The 19,158-nt window shown below is 37.7% G+C and overlaps 1 protein-coding gene across 1 annotated transcript in view; it reads left to right on the forward strand.

Annotated features, from left to right (window-relative positions):
- GXYLT2 (glucoside xylosyltransferase 2) overlaps positions 1 to 19,158 on the forward strand; it is a 114,219-nt gene that overhangs the window by 35,994 nt on the left and 59,067 nt on the right. Inside the window, exon 3 of the mRNA XM_074313296.2 lies at positions 1,275 to 1,406. Coding sequence (XP_074169397.1) covers positions 1,275 to 1,406 — 132 coding nt within the window. The remainder of the gene's footprint in view (positions 1 to 1,274; positions 1,407 to 19,158) is intronic.

A 19,158-nucleotide genomic window follows, 5' to 3' on the forward strand; every position in this document is an offset into this window, starting at 1 on the left:
GCACACGTGTGACTCTACCAGAGCAATGCAGTCCCAGACTTGGCCCTTTGGGGGAGAGCCTAACCCTGAAAAGATGGTGCCCTCCTGTAAGCCACACATGTGTCAGACGCCACACAGGGACAACAATGGCATCTGTCCCTCCAGCTCTCATATGGAAGCCATGCGATTCAATCCTTCCCTACACATCCCTGGACCTCCTAAGCTGCCACCCCCTCCACCAGAGACCAGGTGAATACCCACAAGCAAGCGAGTACATGTGCTAGCTCTACAAGAGGGCATCTGCGTTTCCAGCTGCCTTCCACCCCACCAGGAAGGCAGACAGAGTCCTCACTGATTTTCACTGCCAGATGCCGTGAGAACTCCTCTTCCCAGCACAAGATCCCTGGGTTAGGGAGCCTGATGTGGGGCAAGAGGCCACTCCCTCTTCAGGGGGACCTCTGCTACTGAGGTGTCCCTCCTGATGTTCCACCTCTATCTGTGGGTTTGGGTCAGCCTGTTTCATGTCTCTGCCCCTCCTACCAGTTTTGATGTGACCTCTTGTTTGTATCCTTAGTTATAGGGATTCTGTTCAGCTAGTGTTCAGATGATTCTTGAAGTTGATTGTTCTATAACTTATTTGTAATTTTGGTGTGATCCTGGGATGCAGTAGGCATAGCATTTACTTAATCACCATCTCGGACCTCTTTCAGGATGATCCATAGGTGACCACTTTTAACATTTTGGTGCACATCTGTTCAGCTTTTTCTCTCTATGTAAAATATATATACACATATTTTTCCCTATAAGATAAGCATATTTTGCACTTCACTTTTTTTGAAAACTAACTATATATCATAACTATTTTCCCATGTCAGCACATATAGATCTACTTTATTCTAACTATACAGTAAGTAGTCCATTGTATATTTCTATCATAATAAATTTTCCCAGTTTCTTATTATTGAGCATTTAGTTTGTTTCCACCTCCCCCTTTTTTAATTACAAAATAGGTTTTTGTGAAAGTCCTGTATCTCTGTCTTTTGGGGTTTGTTACTATTTCCAAATTGTCCTCTTGGAAGTGTTTTTGTGTGTTTCCCACTACCCTTGCCACCTCTGAATGTTATTTTTCAAATCCTAGCAACGGTCTTTCATTCAGTGAGTATTAATAGTGGTGATGAAGTTAGACTTTCTATGTCAGTTGCCTGAATAAACTTCATTTGATCATTCAGAAGCTTTAGGTGTTTTCTATATTTCTGGGGTCTAATCACCCTCCCCTTGTCTTCTATGTTTTTTAGTTACGACAGTGGCCTGACTCATATACAAAGAAGTTTGAGCACAGAATCTACCCAATTACATTTTCAGTTGGAAACCCTCAGGAATGGAAGAAATTATTCAAACCCTGTGCTGCCCAGAGACTCTTTCTTCCGGTAGGAACACCAGCTTTTAAAAAGATGCTGCTTGGGAGAGAATTGCTCCTGGCAATGTTGTGAAATTTACTGGGTTATATTCAGAGACATTTTATTTAAAGCTTAAAATGTGTTTCTCTTGGATTCTGTAGTTAATGCTGCTAGTTTTCAGAGTGTAGGGAGAGGGTTCCTGTATTTGAAAGGGACTTTCTTTCCCAAAGATGGAGGGACTGAGAGCATCCAAGGCATGTTTTGGGTTATGGGTCTTTGTAACTATGGCTCCACCATTTACTAGCTGTGTAAACCTCAGAAAATCTCCCAATTTCTCTATACCTCAATTTACTCTATTAGCTTGGCACATAATTGATCCTAAGTAAATATTAGCTTTGATTATTATTATTTCTCTTATAACAATAACTACTGCTACATGTAGCCATCCTAGAGGATAATTCAGAGAAGGCCCAGAGTTCTGGTTCTGGCTTTCAGTTTTGAATTTTTTAATTTAATATTTTAATTTTATGTTTTAAATCCTAAATAGAAAAATTGCTGAATATACAAAACTGATGATATCATTGAGCCAAGATGGCAACTTTGAATTGTAGCCTTGATGTTTCTGAGGGATTTGTGCCTCAGCAAATATTTATTGAGTGCCCATTAGGTGCTAAGTTCTTGCTTAGTGATGGTGATATGGCTGTGAAGAAGATAGGTGTGATCTTATCCTTTGAGAGTTTGAGTCCAGCAGGACATTCAACAGGTAATTGGAAGAGTGATCTGTGCTGAGGTGGAGAACAGAATCTCATTCATGGAACATAGGCTACCACTCTGGTCTGGTAGAAGTCGTAGAAAGTTCTCTTGAGGTATGGCATTTATGCTGAGACATGAATAAAGGAGAAGTAGGGATCACTGAGTTACAAGGGCCTGGGGAATAATGAGAGAGAAAAGTGTCCCAGGCAGATGAAGCAGTATGTACAAAGTCCCTGAGTTGGGAAGGAGCATATTGGAGAACGTAAAACAAAACACACTAACCAGAAAGTAGAGGGAGGTGGGATTGAAGAGGTCATCAGGGGCTGGAACTTTCTGGTTGTGTAAGCCTTATTCAAGTTTCTGCTCTTTGTGTTAAGGGCAATGAGAAGCTATTGATTGGTTTCTACCATGGAAGAGGGATGATCTAACTTGTGTTTTAAAGAGGACACACTGGTTCATTGCAGTGTGGACAGTGGAATTGCTGAGGCCAATTAATAATGACCTGTGCTCTGATGGTTGTCTTAGAGATGGATTCAGAATCTGCCTGAGAAATAGAATGTGCTACTCTTCATGATTGGCTGGTTGTAAGAGTTGAAAAGAAGTGAGATGATAAGGATTTTACCGAAGTTTCTTATCTGAACAACTAAGGTTGATCTGTTTGAAATTGCCAATACCCAGCTCTTTACGACCTACAAAAAAGTCAATTTCTTATGGTTTAACCTACTAAGTGGATGGTGGTGCTATTTAGAGATGGAAAAGACTGGAGGAAGATCTGTTTTGGTAAGAGGGGAGATGAGTTTAATGTGGGTAATATTTTGATTTTGAGGTGCCTGGGAGACATCACAGGGAAGTCTTACTGTCTGTTGGTCTGAAACCCTAAGTGGCAGGAGGTACTTTTAGCATTTCCTACGCAGAACCTGTGAGAAGAACAAGGCCTGAATGTACTGTTGGTGCTGATCTGCTGCACAACCTCGCCCACTTATTAAATGACCTGTTTTTCACATGCTGCATAATTTTATATAATGTTGTGAGATGGAATTAATTGCGTATAATGGTAAGAAAAAATACCTCAAATTGGCACTAAAATCTCTAGGTTGGTGATTTGAAACCTAATTATCATTTGAGAAGATGATGGGAAAAATGTCAGGTTTCTGCTTTTTGTCTCCATTTTAGGGGGAAAATGTATTATATAGCCAAAGTTACTGCTAGAAAATTGTCTCCCCAACCTACCCCAAAAATATTAGTAACACATTTGAATTTTCCCCAACCTGGAATTGTGACTTTATTGCCACTATTAAAAACTAACAAACCCATAACATAATGGTTTTCATTCACCCCTGCTAAGTAAGTATTCCATTTTCAATGACATATGGGTGCTGGCATTCATTATCTGCTTTTGATAATGGAAACTAAGCATTCCTTAAAAACAATAGAGATTGTGATTGACAGGACATTTACCTTCTCTGAGTCATATGTCATAACAGAAGATTATGAACATGGAATTTTGTAGCATCAGTGAGATATATTGATCCTCAAATGTAATTTGAAATAAAGTTTAGGTGATGTTTTCCTTGAAGTTCACCTCTATAAAACCAAATCAGGCATGCTGCTGAGAAGCATAGAGAAGATGGAGATCCTAAAATGTAAACATTCTATCAGGTGGCCAGTCAATTGACTGAGAACTTCAGTCTTACCCATTTTCTGAGGGGGTCTTACCTACCTCAAACCTGTAGAAGAAACCCTTTCTTGGGTAAGATTTTACTATGAGAATAACCAGAGAAGAAGTCTTTGCAACTCAAGCCTATTAGATTTTCAAGTACTATTACTGAAATTTAGATCCCACCAATTCAAGATTTATGAAGTCCTAGAAATCAGTGGACATTTACTTTTGTATATCTGAATAATGGTCTAAGAGCAGGACCATTATTAGTGCACACTAACCTTCAGGTGGCTTGATTAAGCTCTCTAAACTGCATACTGCTGTTAAATGATTCAGAAGCTTAAAGTATTTAAAACAATATGCCAATTACAAATAAATCAAAACTGTTCATTAAAATTGGCCATAGAGGACTTTTCTCTTTTCCCTTAGTAAAGGAAATAATTGAGTTTCATGAATTCACATCAGCTTTCCCCCACTTAATAAGAATTAGTGAGATTTTATATTGGTTCTATACATTTTGTTACACACTGTGCCTATTTGATTACAAAGACCTATGTCCTCAATAATGTGCTCCACTAGGGAGGCTAGAGATATTTAAAATATGGCAGAAATCACTGGATTACAGAATCTTCATATATTTTATTGTCATGTGGCACCCAAAATGGTAATATGAATTAGGTCAAGGCACTATACAGGCCTCACCCAGGGAGAAAGTCTTTTTTAACCAAGTTTGAATAATTTCCAAGATTATAATAATGTCTGATGTCTTTCTTGCTCCCAACACTTGCTGTAAGCATCTACGTTTAAAGAACTTAAGGAAGAATATTGTCAACAGAGACAGGATAAAATTGCTTACAGCCTTGACCTGTAAATCTGTCCTGAGAGTTTTCTAACTCAATTTATTTCTAACATACTTGTCCCATTCTTTAATATTTCAAAAGAGTACCACCCAAATAAACAATAATCTTAGGTTACCTAGATTTTTTTTATATCACATCAAGGACAACAACATACAATCAATCTTCCTTTTTTCCACTTCTAGTTTGTTAAGGAGGTCTGAACTGGTTCCAATGTTTGGAAAACTATATACTTACCGGAGATATTGTAATGAGTTTGCCATTGGCTAATGGAAAAGGGAGGTTTACCTGACTTATTAGAACTTGTTTATAATTAAGGTCAGGTCTCTGTATTATTATTGTTAAACCTCAATTAAACCTCAGCACTAGCAGTTTATATTGAAGCTTCCTTGGAAACAACCCTTTGGATATCAACAAATATTGACTGGAAAATAGGAATATATTAAAAATCTTTATTAAGCGGAATGTCAGTTAGAATCACCATAAATGATGTCTATATATTTCATCAAGCACCAAGAAGCCATACATTATTGGGATGAGACAACTACCAAAAGGATCACATGAAAATGATCCTTGATAACAATTTTGTTAAACAAGTTTTCCACTGCACTAATTATTTGTTTACTCACAGTTTATTAAAGGTTTGACATTCACAACATTAGTTACAACTCTTGGTTACATGTGAGAGAAACTCAACTCCAACTAGCTAAGTAAAGAAGGAAATTTGTTGGCTTATCTGACTGTGAAAGCAGAAGATAGGGCTAATCCGGTGCTCCCGTAACGTCCAGGGCTCTGTCTCATCTTCAGTCCCTGACAAGACTTACTCCGTGAGCATGATGATCGCTTGAAGCAGCCTAACATCCAAATTCTGGAAGCTTAGCTACTGCAGCGGAAAAAGAGCATGGCAGGGTGGTGACATCCAAAAGGTGGCATGAGAAGCTCTGTGGAATTGCTTCCCAGTGAAACAAGCATAACTGGTGAAAACTATTTTAAAAATAACTATCTAGAGTCTTTGGTAATTGTCCTAAGGACCTGAGCAAAGGCCCATGAAGAAACATGTTTCTTATTCAAGAAAATCTACTAAAACTCAGTAAGAAAGAGAGAGAATCTGTGACATTTGAACCACGACCTACTTCCTCCCTCTCCCCTTCCAGCTCAGCATGATGGAAACTCAAGTCTAGACACTTCAGTCAAGAACACAGGGATCCTTTTCTCCACAGCTCCCAGTTGAGAGATATGGTATTTCCTTGGGGGAAGAGGGCAGGTCATCAGCATTTCTCATCTCTACCAGGTATGTGTTGCAGAGTTTAAATTCCAGACAAATATGGCATAGGGTTCATGGACTCCCTTAATTACAATGAAGCTGTTAACTTCATGAGAGCAATAAGCTAAACTATAGGTCAGTTAGTTAATAAGAGGAGAACTAGGAAAAGAGACATAAAAAGTACCCTCTTGGTGTCAGAACAAAGTTCAAAGACTGGCCTCAAAAACTATTACTGCAAATGGGTCTGAATTTAATTGGATAAGGCTGCAGAGTAATTTGTGCCTCAGGCCATTGTCAAAAACAATAAAGCAATGAGCTGACAATTAATGGAGACTAATAGCTCGTGTGATACCAACAGAGGCAGATGGCTTAACAGAAAGATTAGCAAAAGAGTCAATTAAAGAGAGCCCTGATAAAAACCAGTCATTCAGAGTGATTGTACACATACCCAAGGCTACACCCACTGGGGAACAGACTTTACACAGTGGGTGAAAGGGACTTCACTAAAATAGTCCAGTCAAGATACTAAACAAATAAACAAGCAACCAACATCAACAAACTCTGTATGTTGGTGTGTGGGGGGTGGGGGGTGGGGTGGGGGGAGGGGGGTGGGGGGCAGTGGGGGAAGAAGGATGGAGGATCAGTATCCAGAGCTGCTACAATATATTATCTAAGACATCCTAAGATATATTATCCTGCTGCAGTATATTAATGTCCTAAATACATTATCTAATTTTTTTCAACAAATAAACTATGAGGCATGCAAAGTGTGACTCATTCACAGGAAAAAGTACAGGCAACAGAACCTGCCTGTGAGAGGACCCAGGTGTCAGATTTAATAGAAAAAGACTTCAAAGCAGCCATTATAAATATGTTCAAGCTACAAAAGGAAATATCCAACATGTCTCTCAGTAGGTGCAAGGACATGTAAATTGTGGCACATCCAGATAATGGGATATTATTTAGCACCAAAAAGAAATGAGCTGTCAAGCCCTGAAGTCATAGAGGAAACTTAAATGTATATTACTAAGTGAAAGAAGCCAATCAGAAGGGCTACATACTATAATTCCAACTGTATGACATTCTGGAAAAGGCAAAACTATGGAAACAATAAAAAATAGTAGTGGTTGTCTGGGGTGGGTGGGGGAAATAGATGAATAGGCAGAGCACAGAGGATTTTTAGGGCAGTGAAAATACTCTGTATGATATTATAACGATGGATATATGACATTGTATACTGGGGGTGCCAAAAAAATGTTTACAAGTGGACATTTTGGTCAACGTTGCTCAAGCAGTAGATCACTGTAATCAGAAGTGTCTGGACCTGATGGTAACCACTTGTACACCTCTTGTAATTGCAGAAGTCAAATGTGACTTGTATTCATCTTTTGTTGTTGGTATATATTGAGTATAACAATTTTAATAGCTTTTTTCCTTTCTTAAAATGTGTGTACATTTTTTTGGCACCCTCTGTATTTATCCAAACCCATAGAATATATAACACTAAGAGTGAACCATAATGTAAACTATGGTCTGAGTGACTATGATGTGTCAATGTAGGTTCATCCCTAGTAACAAATACACCATTCTGGTGAGTGATGTTGATAATAGGGGAGGTTATTCATGTGTGGGGGCAGGGGGTACATGGGAAATCTCTGTACCTTCCCCTCAATTTTGTTGTGAATCTAAAACTGCTCTTAAAAAGTTCTTTAAGTTTTTTTTTTTTTTTTTAATTCAAGGGACCTAAAATATCCAAAGCAATATTGAATAGAAAGAACAAAGTTGTAAGACTCTCACGTCTTGATTTCAAAATTTACTACAATGCTATAGTAGCCAACCCAGTGTACTGGCATAAAGATATACATATCAACTAAGAGTTGATAAATAAACCCTCATATTTACAAACCATTTATTTCAGATACAAGTGCCAAGACAATTCACTGAGGAAAGAGTAATCTTCTCAACACATGCAAAAAAAAAAGAAAAAAAATTGACTTGCATTCCTTACCTCATATTATATGTAAAAGTTAACTCAAAATGGATCAAAGACCTAAATATAAATGCTGAAAATGTGAAAGTCTTAGAAGAAAATATGAATAAATCTTCATGACTACGATTAGACAGTGATTTCTTAGATATGACAAAAAGCATAAGCAACAAAAGAAAAAAAGATAATTTGGACATCATAATCAAAAACTTTTGTGCTTCAAATGACCATCAAGATAGTAAAAAGAAAATGTACAGAATAGTAGAAAATGTTTGTATATCACATATTTGATAAGGTATATGTATCTAGAATATATAAAGAACTCTTAAAGCTCAATAATAAAAGAACAAAGAACCCAATTTAAAAAAAAAATGGGCAAAAGGTCTGAATAGACACATCTCCAAAGAAGATATATAAATGGGCACTATGCATATGAAAAGATGCTGAACATCATTAGTCATGATGGAAATGCAACCAAAACCACATTGAGATGCTATTTCACACCACTAGTGTGGCTATAACCAAAAAGACATAATAAGTGTTGGCAAGGATATGGAAAATTCGAAAACTCATATATTGCTGGTACTCAAAAACTTGTACACAAATATTTACAGCGACACTATTTGTAAGAGCCAAAAGATGAAAACAACTCAAATGTCTATCAGCTGTTGACTAGATAAATAATAGGTTGATGCAAAAATAATTGTGGTTTTTGCAATTATTTTTAACCCGTTAAACTGCAATTACTGCAATTACTTTAGCACCAACCTGATAAAATGTGGTATATTCATACAATGGCAAAATATTTGTCATTGTAAATATAAATGAAGTACTGATATGTACTACAACTAGGATGTGCCTTGAAAACATACTAAGTGAAAGGAGCCTTTCACAGATGAACATATATTGTATGAGACCATTTATATGAAATGTCCCAAATAGGCAAATCTATCTGTGGATATAGAAAATAAATTATTGCTTGCCTAGGCTAAGCAGGGTGGGGAAAATGAGGAGTGACTGCTAATGGGTACAGGATTTTTGTTTTCAGGTGACAGGAATGTTCTAAAATTAGATTGTGGTAATAATGGTTGCACAACTCTGAAAATGCTAAAAACCATTGAGTTGTTCACTAGAAAAGGGTGAATTACATAGCTTGATTCACGTGTTATCACTGAACAAGTATTGTGGCCAGGAAGTTGGATATTCTGATTGGCCTCACCTGAGTCACATTGTTTCTCATGGGCTACAGGGGTCAACTGCATCTGAACCACATGGATTCTTTTTTTTTTTATTAGTTTCAGGTGTACAAAACAATGTAATCATTAGACATTATATCGTTAGACCATATATACATATATATATATATATATATGTATATATGGTCCACATCCCGTGACACACACACATATATATATATATATATATATATATATATATATATATATATATATATATATATGATCACGGGATGTGGAATACAGCATAGGGAATAGAATCAATGGAATTCTAACAGCTATACATGATGTCAGAGGGGTAGTAGATTGGGGGGGTATCACTTTATGAGGGGTATAAATGTCTAACGTTTATATTGTTTCGTACACCTGAAACTAATAAAAAAAAAAGATTTGAACATATTTGGGCTGCCTCGAGAGAATGTGATTTTAACAACTATGTCATACTGCCTTGATATATCTTAATTTTTATCTCCATTAACTACTTCCTAATACTATGGCTATTAAATTTCTTAAAGGCCACACATTATAATCATATATATATATATATATATATATACATATAAAATTATAGTTGAAAATCATATATATAAAATTATAGTTGACATTCATTATTATTCAACTTCAGCTTCAGGTGTACAGTGCAGTGGTCAGGCATCTACACTGTCCTTGAAGTGGTCTCCCTAATAGGACAAATGCTAGGAAGTAAATTTGCAGACATTAACCTTAGTAATATTTTTTTACTGATATATTCCCTTGGGCTACGGAAGTAAAAGAAAAAATAAACATATGGGATTACATCAAACTAAAAAGTTTTTTTCACAACAAAGGAAACCATCAATAAAACAGAAAGACTTCCTACTGAATGGGAGAAGATATTTGTCAATGATACATCTGATAAGGGGTTAATATCCAAAATTTATATATTAAAAAAAAAGTGTACAATTTTGAATGAGTTTTTTAAAGAAATTTTGGATATTATCCCCTTATCTATGTAATTTTACTAACAATTGTCACCCAATAAACAATAAACTTTAATTAAAAAAAAACCTCATTCACCTCAATACTAAAAAAACTAACAACCCAATTAAAAAATGGGCAGAGGACATGAAGAGACATTTTTCTAAAGAGGACATACAGATGACCAACAGACATATGAAAAAATGCTTAGGGGCGGATGGGTGGCTCAGTTGGTTAGAGCTTGCACTCTGGGCAACGGAGCTGCCGGTTCAATTCTCGCACGGGCCAGCGAGCTGTGCCTTCCGCAACTAGAATTAAGTCAATGAGCTGCCGCCCAGTTCCTGGGTGGCCAGATGGCTCAGTTGGTTGGAGCACAGGCTCTCAATCACAAGGTTGCCGGTTCGATTCCTTGACTCCCGCAAGGGATGCGCCCCCTGCAACTAAGATTGAAAGGACAGCAACTTGACTTGGAAAAAAGTCCTGGAAGTACACACCCTTACCCAATAAAACCCTGTTCCTCTCCCCCAATAAAATCTTTTTTTTAAAAAAAGTGCTCAACCTCACCAATCATTAGAGAAATGCAAATAAAAACCACAATGAGATACCACTTCACTCCTGTCAGAATGTCAGAATGGCTATCATCAATAAATCAACAAACAACAAGTGCTGACAAGGATGTGGAGAAAAGGGGCACCACTGTGCACTCTTGGTGGGATTGCAGATTGGTGCCCACTATGAAAATCAGTATGGAGGTATCTGAAAAAAACTGGAAATGGAACTACCTTATGACCCAGCAATTCCAAATATGTTCAAATCTTGCTTCTGCCACTTACCACTTTGTAACCTGAAGAAATAATCTTTACTTGTCTCAATGTACTCATCTGTAAAATGGGAATAAGAATATTACGTATCTCATAGTTCTGTGACAATTTAAATTAGTTATTGCATTTAATACCCTTAAGAACAGTGCTTGGTACATAGTAGGTTTTAACTGCTATTTTTGTCATTATTGTTATTGTGATGAGGACTGATACGTGGCATAAAATTGCTGAGATCTTCAACCACTTTCCCCAAAGGACCTTATCTTTGTTAATAGTAGCAACAACAAAAAATTTTGGTCTAGTTGGCCAAGTCATAACCAACACAGAACAGTTATAACATATCCCAGCAGAGAACACTCTTATAATGGCATCAAATACATGGTAAGGAATTACCTTTTTGACCCCCAACATGATTACTATCCTAGTAGTTCTGGAATCACAATGTTTGTTTTGAAGCATGCTATATGAATCATAACTAATATTTGTTGATTACCTATGTAACGTAGTTCTCTAGTTGCAAGCAATTATAATTTGCTAAGGCTGAGTTATTAGGCTGGTACAAAAGTAATTAAGGTTTAAAAGGTTAAAAATAATTGCAAAAACCCCAATTACTTTTGCACCAACCTAATCATTAAAAGGTGATTTGATTGAAAGTTTGTTAGGGGCTCTTAGGATGGAAGAGAAGTTTGGCCAACTAGGCTTGTGTCTGATTAAAGATGACAAGCAAAACATTTGCATTTATATTCATTTGTTCCCTAAACTATACTAAAATTGCTAATTTTTAAAAGACCATAAACTTTCTATTCTAGGAGAAAAAGAATAGGAGAGCAGGCAATTAAAACTCAAACTAGATTTGGAGTAGTGTTAACCAAATTACTTGAGACATCTGTATATTTAATCACTAGTGAAGAAAGCCTACAAGTAAATGATTTGTATGACACAACCTCCACAATGCCAATGAATTGGTGGTACCAGCTACGTCTGGAAGTGGAAGTGAAGATGAACCTAAAATTAGTAGGTTTGGTTGCAAGTCTTTTTGAATAGCAGTTAGACTCCCAGATTGCCTGTTTTATATCATGTAACTGGGAGCATATCTCTTTCCTCCCTGAGTAAAAAGTTGGAGGTTTAGTTTCTAGAGAAGATAAATCAGAAGGTTTCTGGACTAGGGAAATCCAGGCTTAATTAAGGGCATCATGTTGAAAATATAAAGGTCAATTGAAAACTTATATATGAATGTTGAGACCCTAGGCCTGTTTCTCCCACATATCTCCAAGAACTTTGCAAGAAAAAGTATGCCTTCCAGGCAGGGATTAGGAAAAAATATCTGTGGGGATTTAAGGATACTAACATCAAGGTATTCTCCATTAAGGTGGCCCAGCCAGAGCTTCCTATACTGAACAACACAGCTGACAAGCCCCCTCCACATACTTTCAAGCAGTTCTTAAATATCAATGGAAATCCAACAATCACTAGAAATTTAATGGAACCCTCTAATAGGATAGACATCAAGACAAACTGAAAACATAAATTTAGAGTAAATAATCTATGGAGGATGAATAAAACTTCTAAAGAAATTATCATTAGTGTCAGAGAAATAAAAGAAGGTAATACATGATGACACATAGGATTCTGTAAAAAGTTGAAACATTTAGAGTCCAGAGAGCACAAAGAGCAAAATTTTCCAGAATAAGAATATGTAAGTTCCCAGATTGAGGGAACTCACCAAAAAAACTATATCACATTACATGAAAAATAAGACACACAGTATCAGGCAGCATGACTTGGACTTTCAGTGATCCCAGTCCAAGATGGCAACATAGGAGCCTCTTGAACTCCCCCTCCTCCCATGGACACACTGAATCTACAGCCACACACAGAAGAAATATCTCTGAAATAAATCCAGAAACTAGTTGGGGGACTCTTACCCATTGGGCAAGTGAGAAAATACCCACATCAAAACAGGTCTTGGTACACCCTCAACTACTGGGAGCCACTAAGAACAAAGAAGGTGGCTTGTACAATCACAAAGGTTTGAGAGGTAACCAAGAGGTTGGGTAAAGTTTCATCAAAAAGTTTCGTCTCCTATACAAGACCATTCCTTCAAGACTGGAAGGTGTGGCTCTTCTATCTAATGTACAGAGGGGGGAAATGAAGAAACAGAATATGTTTCAAACTAAAGAACAATATAAAACCCCCAGGAACAGACCTTAATGAAATGGAGTTAAGTAATTTATCTGATAAAGGGTTCAAATTTACGGTTATAATGATGCTCACTGAAGTCAGGAGAATAATGTATGAAAAAAAGTGAGATTTACAACAAAGAGAAGGTATTGAACAGAAATCACAGAGCTGAAGAATATAATAACTGAACTGAAAAATTAAATAGAAGATTTCAACAGAATAGAACAAGCAGAAGAAAGGACTTGGACTTTCAAAACAATAGAAATAAAAAGATCATATTCAGTGCTTGTAAGGGTGGGGGCAGTTCATATACAAAGGATCAAAAATGAAAAGGGCGTCAGACTTCTCAATAGTGGAGTTACTAAGATATTGGAGAAATGCCTTTAAAACTCAGAGGCATCATTTCCAACCTAGAATTCCATACCAAGCCAACTACACATCAACTGTATGTGTAGAATCAAGCCATTTTCAGCACTAAAGACTGAAGTAAAGGGATGGAAAAAGATATTTCATGAAAAAGGAAATGAGAAGAAAAAACGAAAAAGCTGGAGTAGAAATACTTACGAAGTCAAACAGTTAAGTTCGTGAACACATCCTAGAAAAAGTGCTACATGTCTCATTGCTGAAAACTACTATGGTCACTTTCAAAGTACTCCTCTTGGGAAGCCATGCACCGACACCAGTGCCTAGTCCACCCTTCAAAGTAATTTTGGAACTCTTTTTCTGGAATGGCCATCAGAGCTGTCGTCGTATTACCCTTGATGTCCTGAATATCATCAAAATGTCTTCCTTTCAATATTTCCTTTATCTTCGAGTAAAGAAATAAGTCATGGGGGGCCAGATCAGGTGAATAGGGAGGGTGTTCCAATACAGTTATTTGTTTACTGGCTAAAAACTCCCTCACAAACAGTGCTGTGTGAGCTGGTGCACTGTCGTGACGCGAGAGCCATGAATTGTTGGCGAAAATTTCAGGTCGCCTAACTTTTTCATGCAGCCTTTTCAGCACTTCCAAATAGTAAACTTGGTTAACTATTTGTCCATTTGGTACAAAGTCATAATGAGTAATCCCTCTGATATGAAAGAAAGGTTGGCAACATCATTGCAACAAGTTTGTGACCTTAATTGTCAGACCTGTATTCCAGATAAAATAGACTCTAAAAAACAGGTTATTAGAAGAGTCAAAGACGGACCCAGTAATTCCACTTCTAGTTATTTATCCAAAGAAACCCAAAACACTAATGCAAAAAGACATATGTATCTATATGCTCATTGCAGCATTATTTGCAGTAGACAAGATATGGAAGCAACCTAAGTGTCCATCAATAGATGAATGCATAAAGAAGAAGTGGTACATATATACAATGGACTATTACTCAGCCATAAAAAAGAATTAAATCTTGCCATCTGCAACATGGATGGACCTAGAGGGTATTATGCTGAATCAACTAAGACAAAGCAGGACAAATACCATATGATTTCACTTGTATATGGAATCTAAAAAGCAAAATAAATGAACAAACAACAGAAACAAATTCATAGATACAGAGAACATTCTGATGGTTGCCTGATGGGAGGGGAGTTGAGGGGATGGGTGAAGAGGTGAAGGTATTAAGAAGTACAAATTAATAATTAAAAAATTGTCATGGAATGTAAAGTATAGCATAGGAAATATAGTCAGTGATATGGTAATCACTACATATGGTGTCAGATGGGTACTAGACTTATCAGGGTCATCACTTTGTAAGGTACATAATGTCTAATCACTATGTTGTACATCTAAAACTAATAATATTGTATATCGACTATAATTGTAGAATAAATTCATTTACATGAAAAAAAATAACTTATCATGCCTCCATGATGAAGTCTCTATAAAAATCTGTAAACTATGTGTTTCAGAGAGATTCTGGATTGTTGGACTGTGTGGTTCACTCCAACCTTCATGGGGACAGAAGTTCCTGTGTTCAGGACCCTTCTGGACTTCATTCTATGTACTTTTTCCTCTGGCTATTTATCTGTATTCTTTATTGTATTCTGTATAATAAACCATAGAAATAAGTGTTTCCCTGAGTTCTTTGAGCTGTTTTAGCAAATCATTTAACCTGAGGAGGGGATCAAGGCCCTGACTTATAGCCAATTCAGACTGAAGTGTGGGTAACCTGGGGACCCACTACTTACAATTGGCTTCTGAAGTGTGGGGGGCAATCTTGTGGGACTGGGTCCTTAACCTGTGGTGTCTCCACTAACTCAGGTAGTTAGTGTCATAAAAGAATTGGATACCCAGTTGGTATCCAGAGTGTTTGAAAATTGGTTAGTATGAAAAAAATTCCCACACATTTGGTGTCAGAAGTGCTGTGAGTTCACAGAATTAAGATGTTTTTTTCTAGCATGTTTTTTAGAAACATGGAGGTACATATCCAAAGAATCAATTTAAAGAATTGTTATTGGTTGTTTACTGTGAGAGGGGAAAATGTATAGGAGACACTGAGGAATTTTTTTATTTGTCCACATATCTGTCTGTCTACCTATCGATACAAGCATTTACTTATTTACCAAGCTGTTTGAACCTTATATTTCTCAAATTATGGGAAATTACCCACCAGTAACTCTTGAAATTAATTTAGTGGATTATAAAAAATTAAATAACATAGAATAGAATTGAATAATGGACATACATTGATATAGTAAGGACAAATGTTATTTTTAAAATTTTGTTTCTGTTTTATATGTTTATGTATGCATGTACTTGAATTGTGATATAAATTAGTTTCTTACTATGAGGCATAGTTGAAAATAGTTTGAGAAATGAAGCTTTAAAATATGTCTTCAGGACATACCTCTGAAAGAAGAGGTAGGTGGCCACACAATGTTTGCTACACTTAACACATGCTAGGATCTTTAGATTTATGATTTCATTAACTCTTCACAGCTCTTTGAGGAATGTACTGATTTATATTCTTTTCAGAAATGAGAAAACTGAAGCTTAGTGAAGTTATATCATTTTCCTGGGGTAAATCTTAGAGACTGGATTTGAGCACAGTTTTTTCCTGTAGTGTAGTCATTCTGCCCTACTTGCAGTTTTTAAGTTCAGAGTTTTCTCCTGTATTTATAGAGAACGTTTCCCAAGTGTTCCAAAATACTTCCATTGGAAGAGTCTCCTGAAGCTCCTATTCTTCAACTGTTGAATGGGTATAAAAATAGTACATATGACTTCCGGAAAATGGCGGCGTGAGGTGAGCCTCTGTAAAGCTCCCCTGGAATTTACAAAGAATCGAACAACAAAAACTCCACAAAGGACTCCCTGCACAGCAGACAGGCAAGACGAAGAGTCCCACTAACCAACTGAAATCACCTACAGGTGGGAGATTCGCGCGAGTGGAGGGAGGAGGAGAGGGAGAAGTGCGCGGAGACGGAGCCGCGTGGGCGCAGGACGCAGATCTCGCTCAGTGCGCCGAGCTCGCTGCTTCCTGGAACTACCGCAGCTGCAAGTGAGGGAAGAACTCAGACTGCTAGGACTCCGCCTGGGCTCCACAGGGCTGAGGGGACAGCATATAACACAGCTGAACCCAACGCTCACAGCAGAGACCTCGGAGAAAAGACTGAGGGACAAGGCTGAAAACGGTGGTTTAAGCCCTCACTGCCGAGCAGAGAACGGAGCCTTAGGCACTGAGACTAGCCGCCCCCTCCCTCCCCTCTGAGGGCTCGCCCCGCCCCCACCTGCCCGGTACTAGAAGCGAAACAGTAGCAGTGTCAGATCAAAACAACACAAAATTTGCTGTTTTGAGAACTGTGGGCCGCAGACACAAATTCACAGCCCAACTAGTTCCAGCAAAGGGGAGGGAGCCGTGGAAGCAGGACCGGCTGTGGTGGTGGTCGCCGCCATTGCTCTGGGCCACCTCTCACAACTTACCCCGCCCCTGACCCCACCTATCTGGGCGGATCCCTGCAGGAGTAAACAGAACTGGTGAAACATACAGGCTCCGAATCTGGTGCAGGAAGAGCTTTGGAACTTCAAAAGCTCTCCGCATACCCACCGGGACACTGCACCCTGTGACCTAGACGAGCTATTAACAGAGGAGAAGCCTGTCTCCCAGGGAATCCCCCCATTGTGTGAGAAGCAGGAATAGTGCAGAGAAAACAGCACTACCGTGTGGGAGAAGAAAAATAAATTGCAGTTGGAGAAATAATAAGACATTCTACCAACAAGTACTGGAAAACAAAAGAAAGATCTCTTCCTATCAACCTGTTGCAGAAGTCACTCCTGTAGATGTCTAGGAAGAGAAATAGTAAACCAGTAATCGCCATGAATAACCAAGGCAACAAGATAGCTCAGAAAGAAAGTGAAAAATCTCCAGAGAAGGCACTTAAAGATACAAAAATATGTGACTTAAGTGACAGAGAATTCAAGATTGCAGTTCTGAAAAAACTCAACGAGATACAAGAAAACACAGATAGGCAGTTAAATGAACTCAGAAACTCAATCAAAGAACAGCATGAGCATTTTATGAAAGAGATTGAAATTTTAAAAAAGAACCAAATAGAATTTCTGGAGATTAAGAACTCAATAGAAGAAATTAAGAATGAAATAACCAGCTTAGGTAGTAGAGTTGACCAGATGGAGGCAAGAATCAGTGACATCGAAGATAGAAACCTGGAAATGACACAGATGGAAGAAGAAAGAGACTTGAGACTTAAAAGAAATGAAAGAACTCTACAAGAACTTTCTGACTCCATCAGAAAGAGCAATATAAGAATAATGGGCATACCAGAAGGAGAAGAAAGAGAGAAGGGACCAGAGAATATATTCAAACAAATTGTCGATGAGAACTTCCCAAATTTGTGGACAGAACTGGACCCTCGAATCCAAGAAGCAAATAGAACACCTAGTTACCTCAATCCCAACAGGCCTTCTCCAAGGCACATTGTATTGAAGCTGTCTAAAATCAGCGACAAAGAAAGAATCCTCAAGGCAGCCAGGGAAAAGAAGACAGTAACTTACAAAGGAAAGCCCATTAGATTATCATCAGATTTTTCAGCAGAAACTCTACAAGCCAGGAGGGAGTGGAACCAAATATTCAAACTATTGAAAGAGAGAAATCATGAGCCAAGAATAATATATCCAGCAAAGATATCCTTTAGCTATGAAGGAGGAATAAAGACCTTTCCAGACATACAGAAGCTGAGGGAATTTTCTAATACACGACCTGCACTACAAGAAATACTAAAGGAGGCTATTCGACCACCATCAACAGGGACAATTTCTGGCAACCAAAACTCAAAAAGGGGGAGAGTAAAGGCCTGAACCGGAATACGGGAATGGAGAAAGTAAGCGTGCTGAAGAAAATGGAATACTCTAAATATCAAACTTTCTTTTACATAAACTTAAGGGTAACCACTCAAAATAAATCCAGAATTGAAATATATACTGAAATAAAAGAAGAAACAGAGGGAAACATCATAGAATACCACCACACAGAAATAATAGACAACAACAAAAAGGCAAAGAAACAATGGAGACACAGCCTTACCAGAAAACTAAAGATAGAATGACAGGAAATCCTCACATATCAATAATCACCCTAAATGTAAATGGACTGAACTCACCAATAAAAAGGCACAGAGTAGCAGATTGGATCAAAAAACTAAACCCAACCATATGCTGTCTCCAAGAGACACATCGCAGCTACAAGGACAAGCATAGACTCAAAGTGAAAGGGTGGAAATTGACACTCCAAGCAAATGGTACCCAGAGAAAATCAGGTGTAGCCATAATGATATCAGATGAAACAGACTTCAAGGTGAAAAAGATAACGAGACAAAGATGGACATTTCATAATGGTGAAGGAGACTGTACAACAAGAAGACATAACAGTCATCAATATTTATGCCCCCAATCAGGGAGCACTGAAATACACCAAGCAACTACTAACAGAACTAAAGGGAGAAATTGACCAAAACACAATTATACTAGGGGACTTAAATACATCATTGACAGCTATGGATAGATCATCCAAACAGAAAATAAATAACGAAATAGTAGCCCTAAATGACACATTAGATGAAATGG

The sequence above is a fragment of the Rhinolophus sinicus genome, chromosome 5, assembly GCF_057876585.1.
Source record: "Rhinolophus sinicus isolate RSI-liver-muscle chromosome 5, RSI-T2T, whole genome shotgun sequence".
Classification (NCBI taxonomy): domain Eukaryota; kingdom Metazoa; phylum Chordata; class Mammalia; order Chiroptera; family Rhinolophidae; genus Rhinolophus; species Rhinolophus sinicus.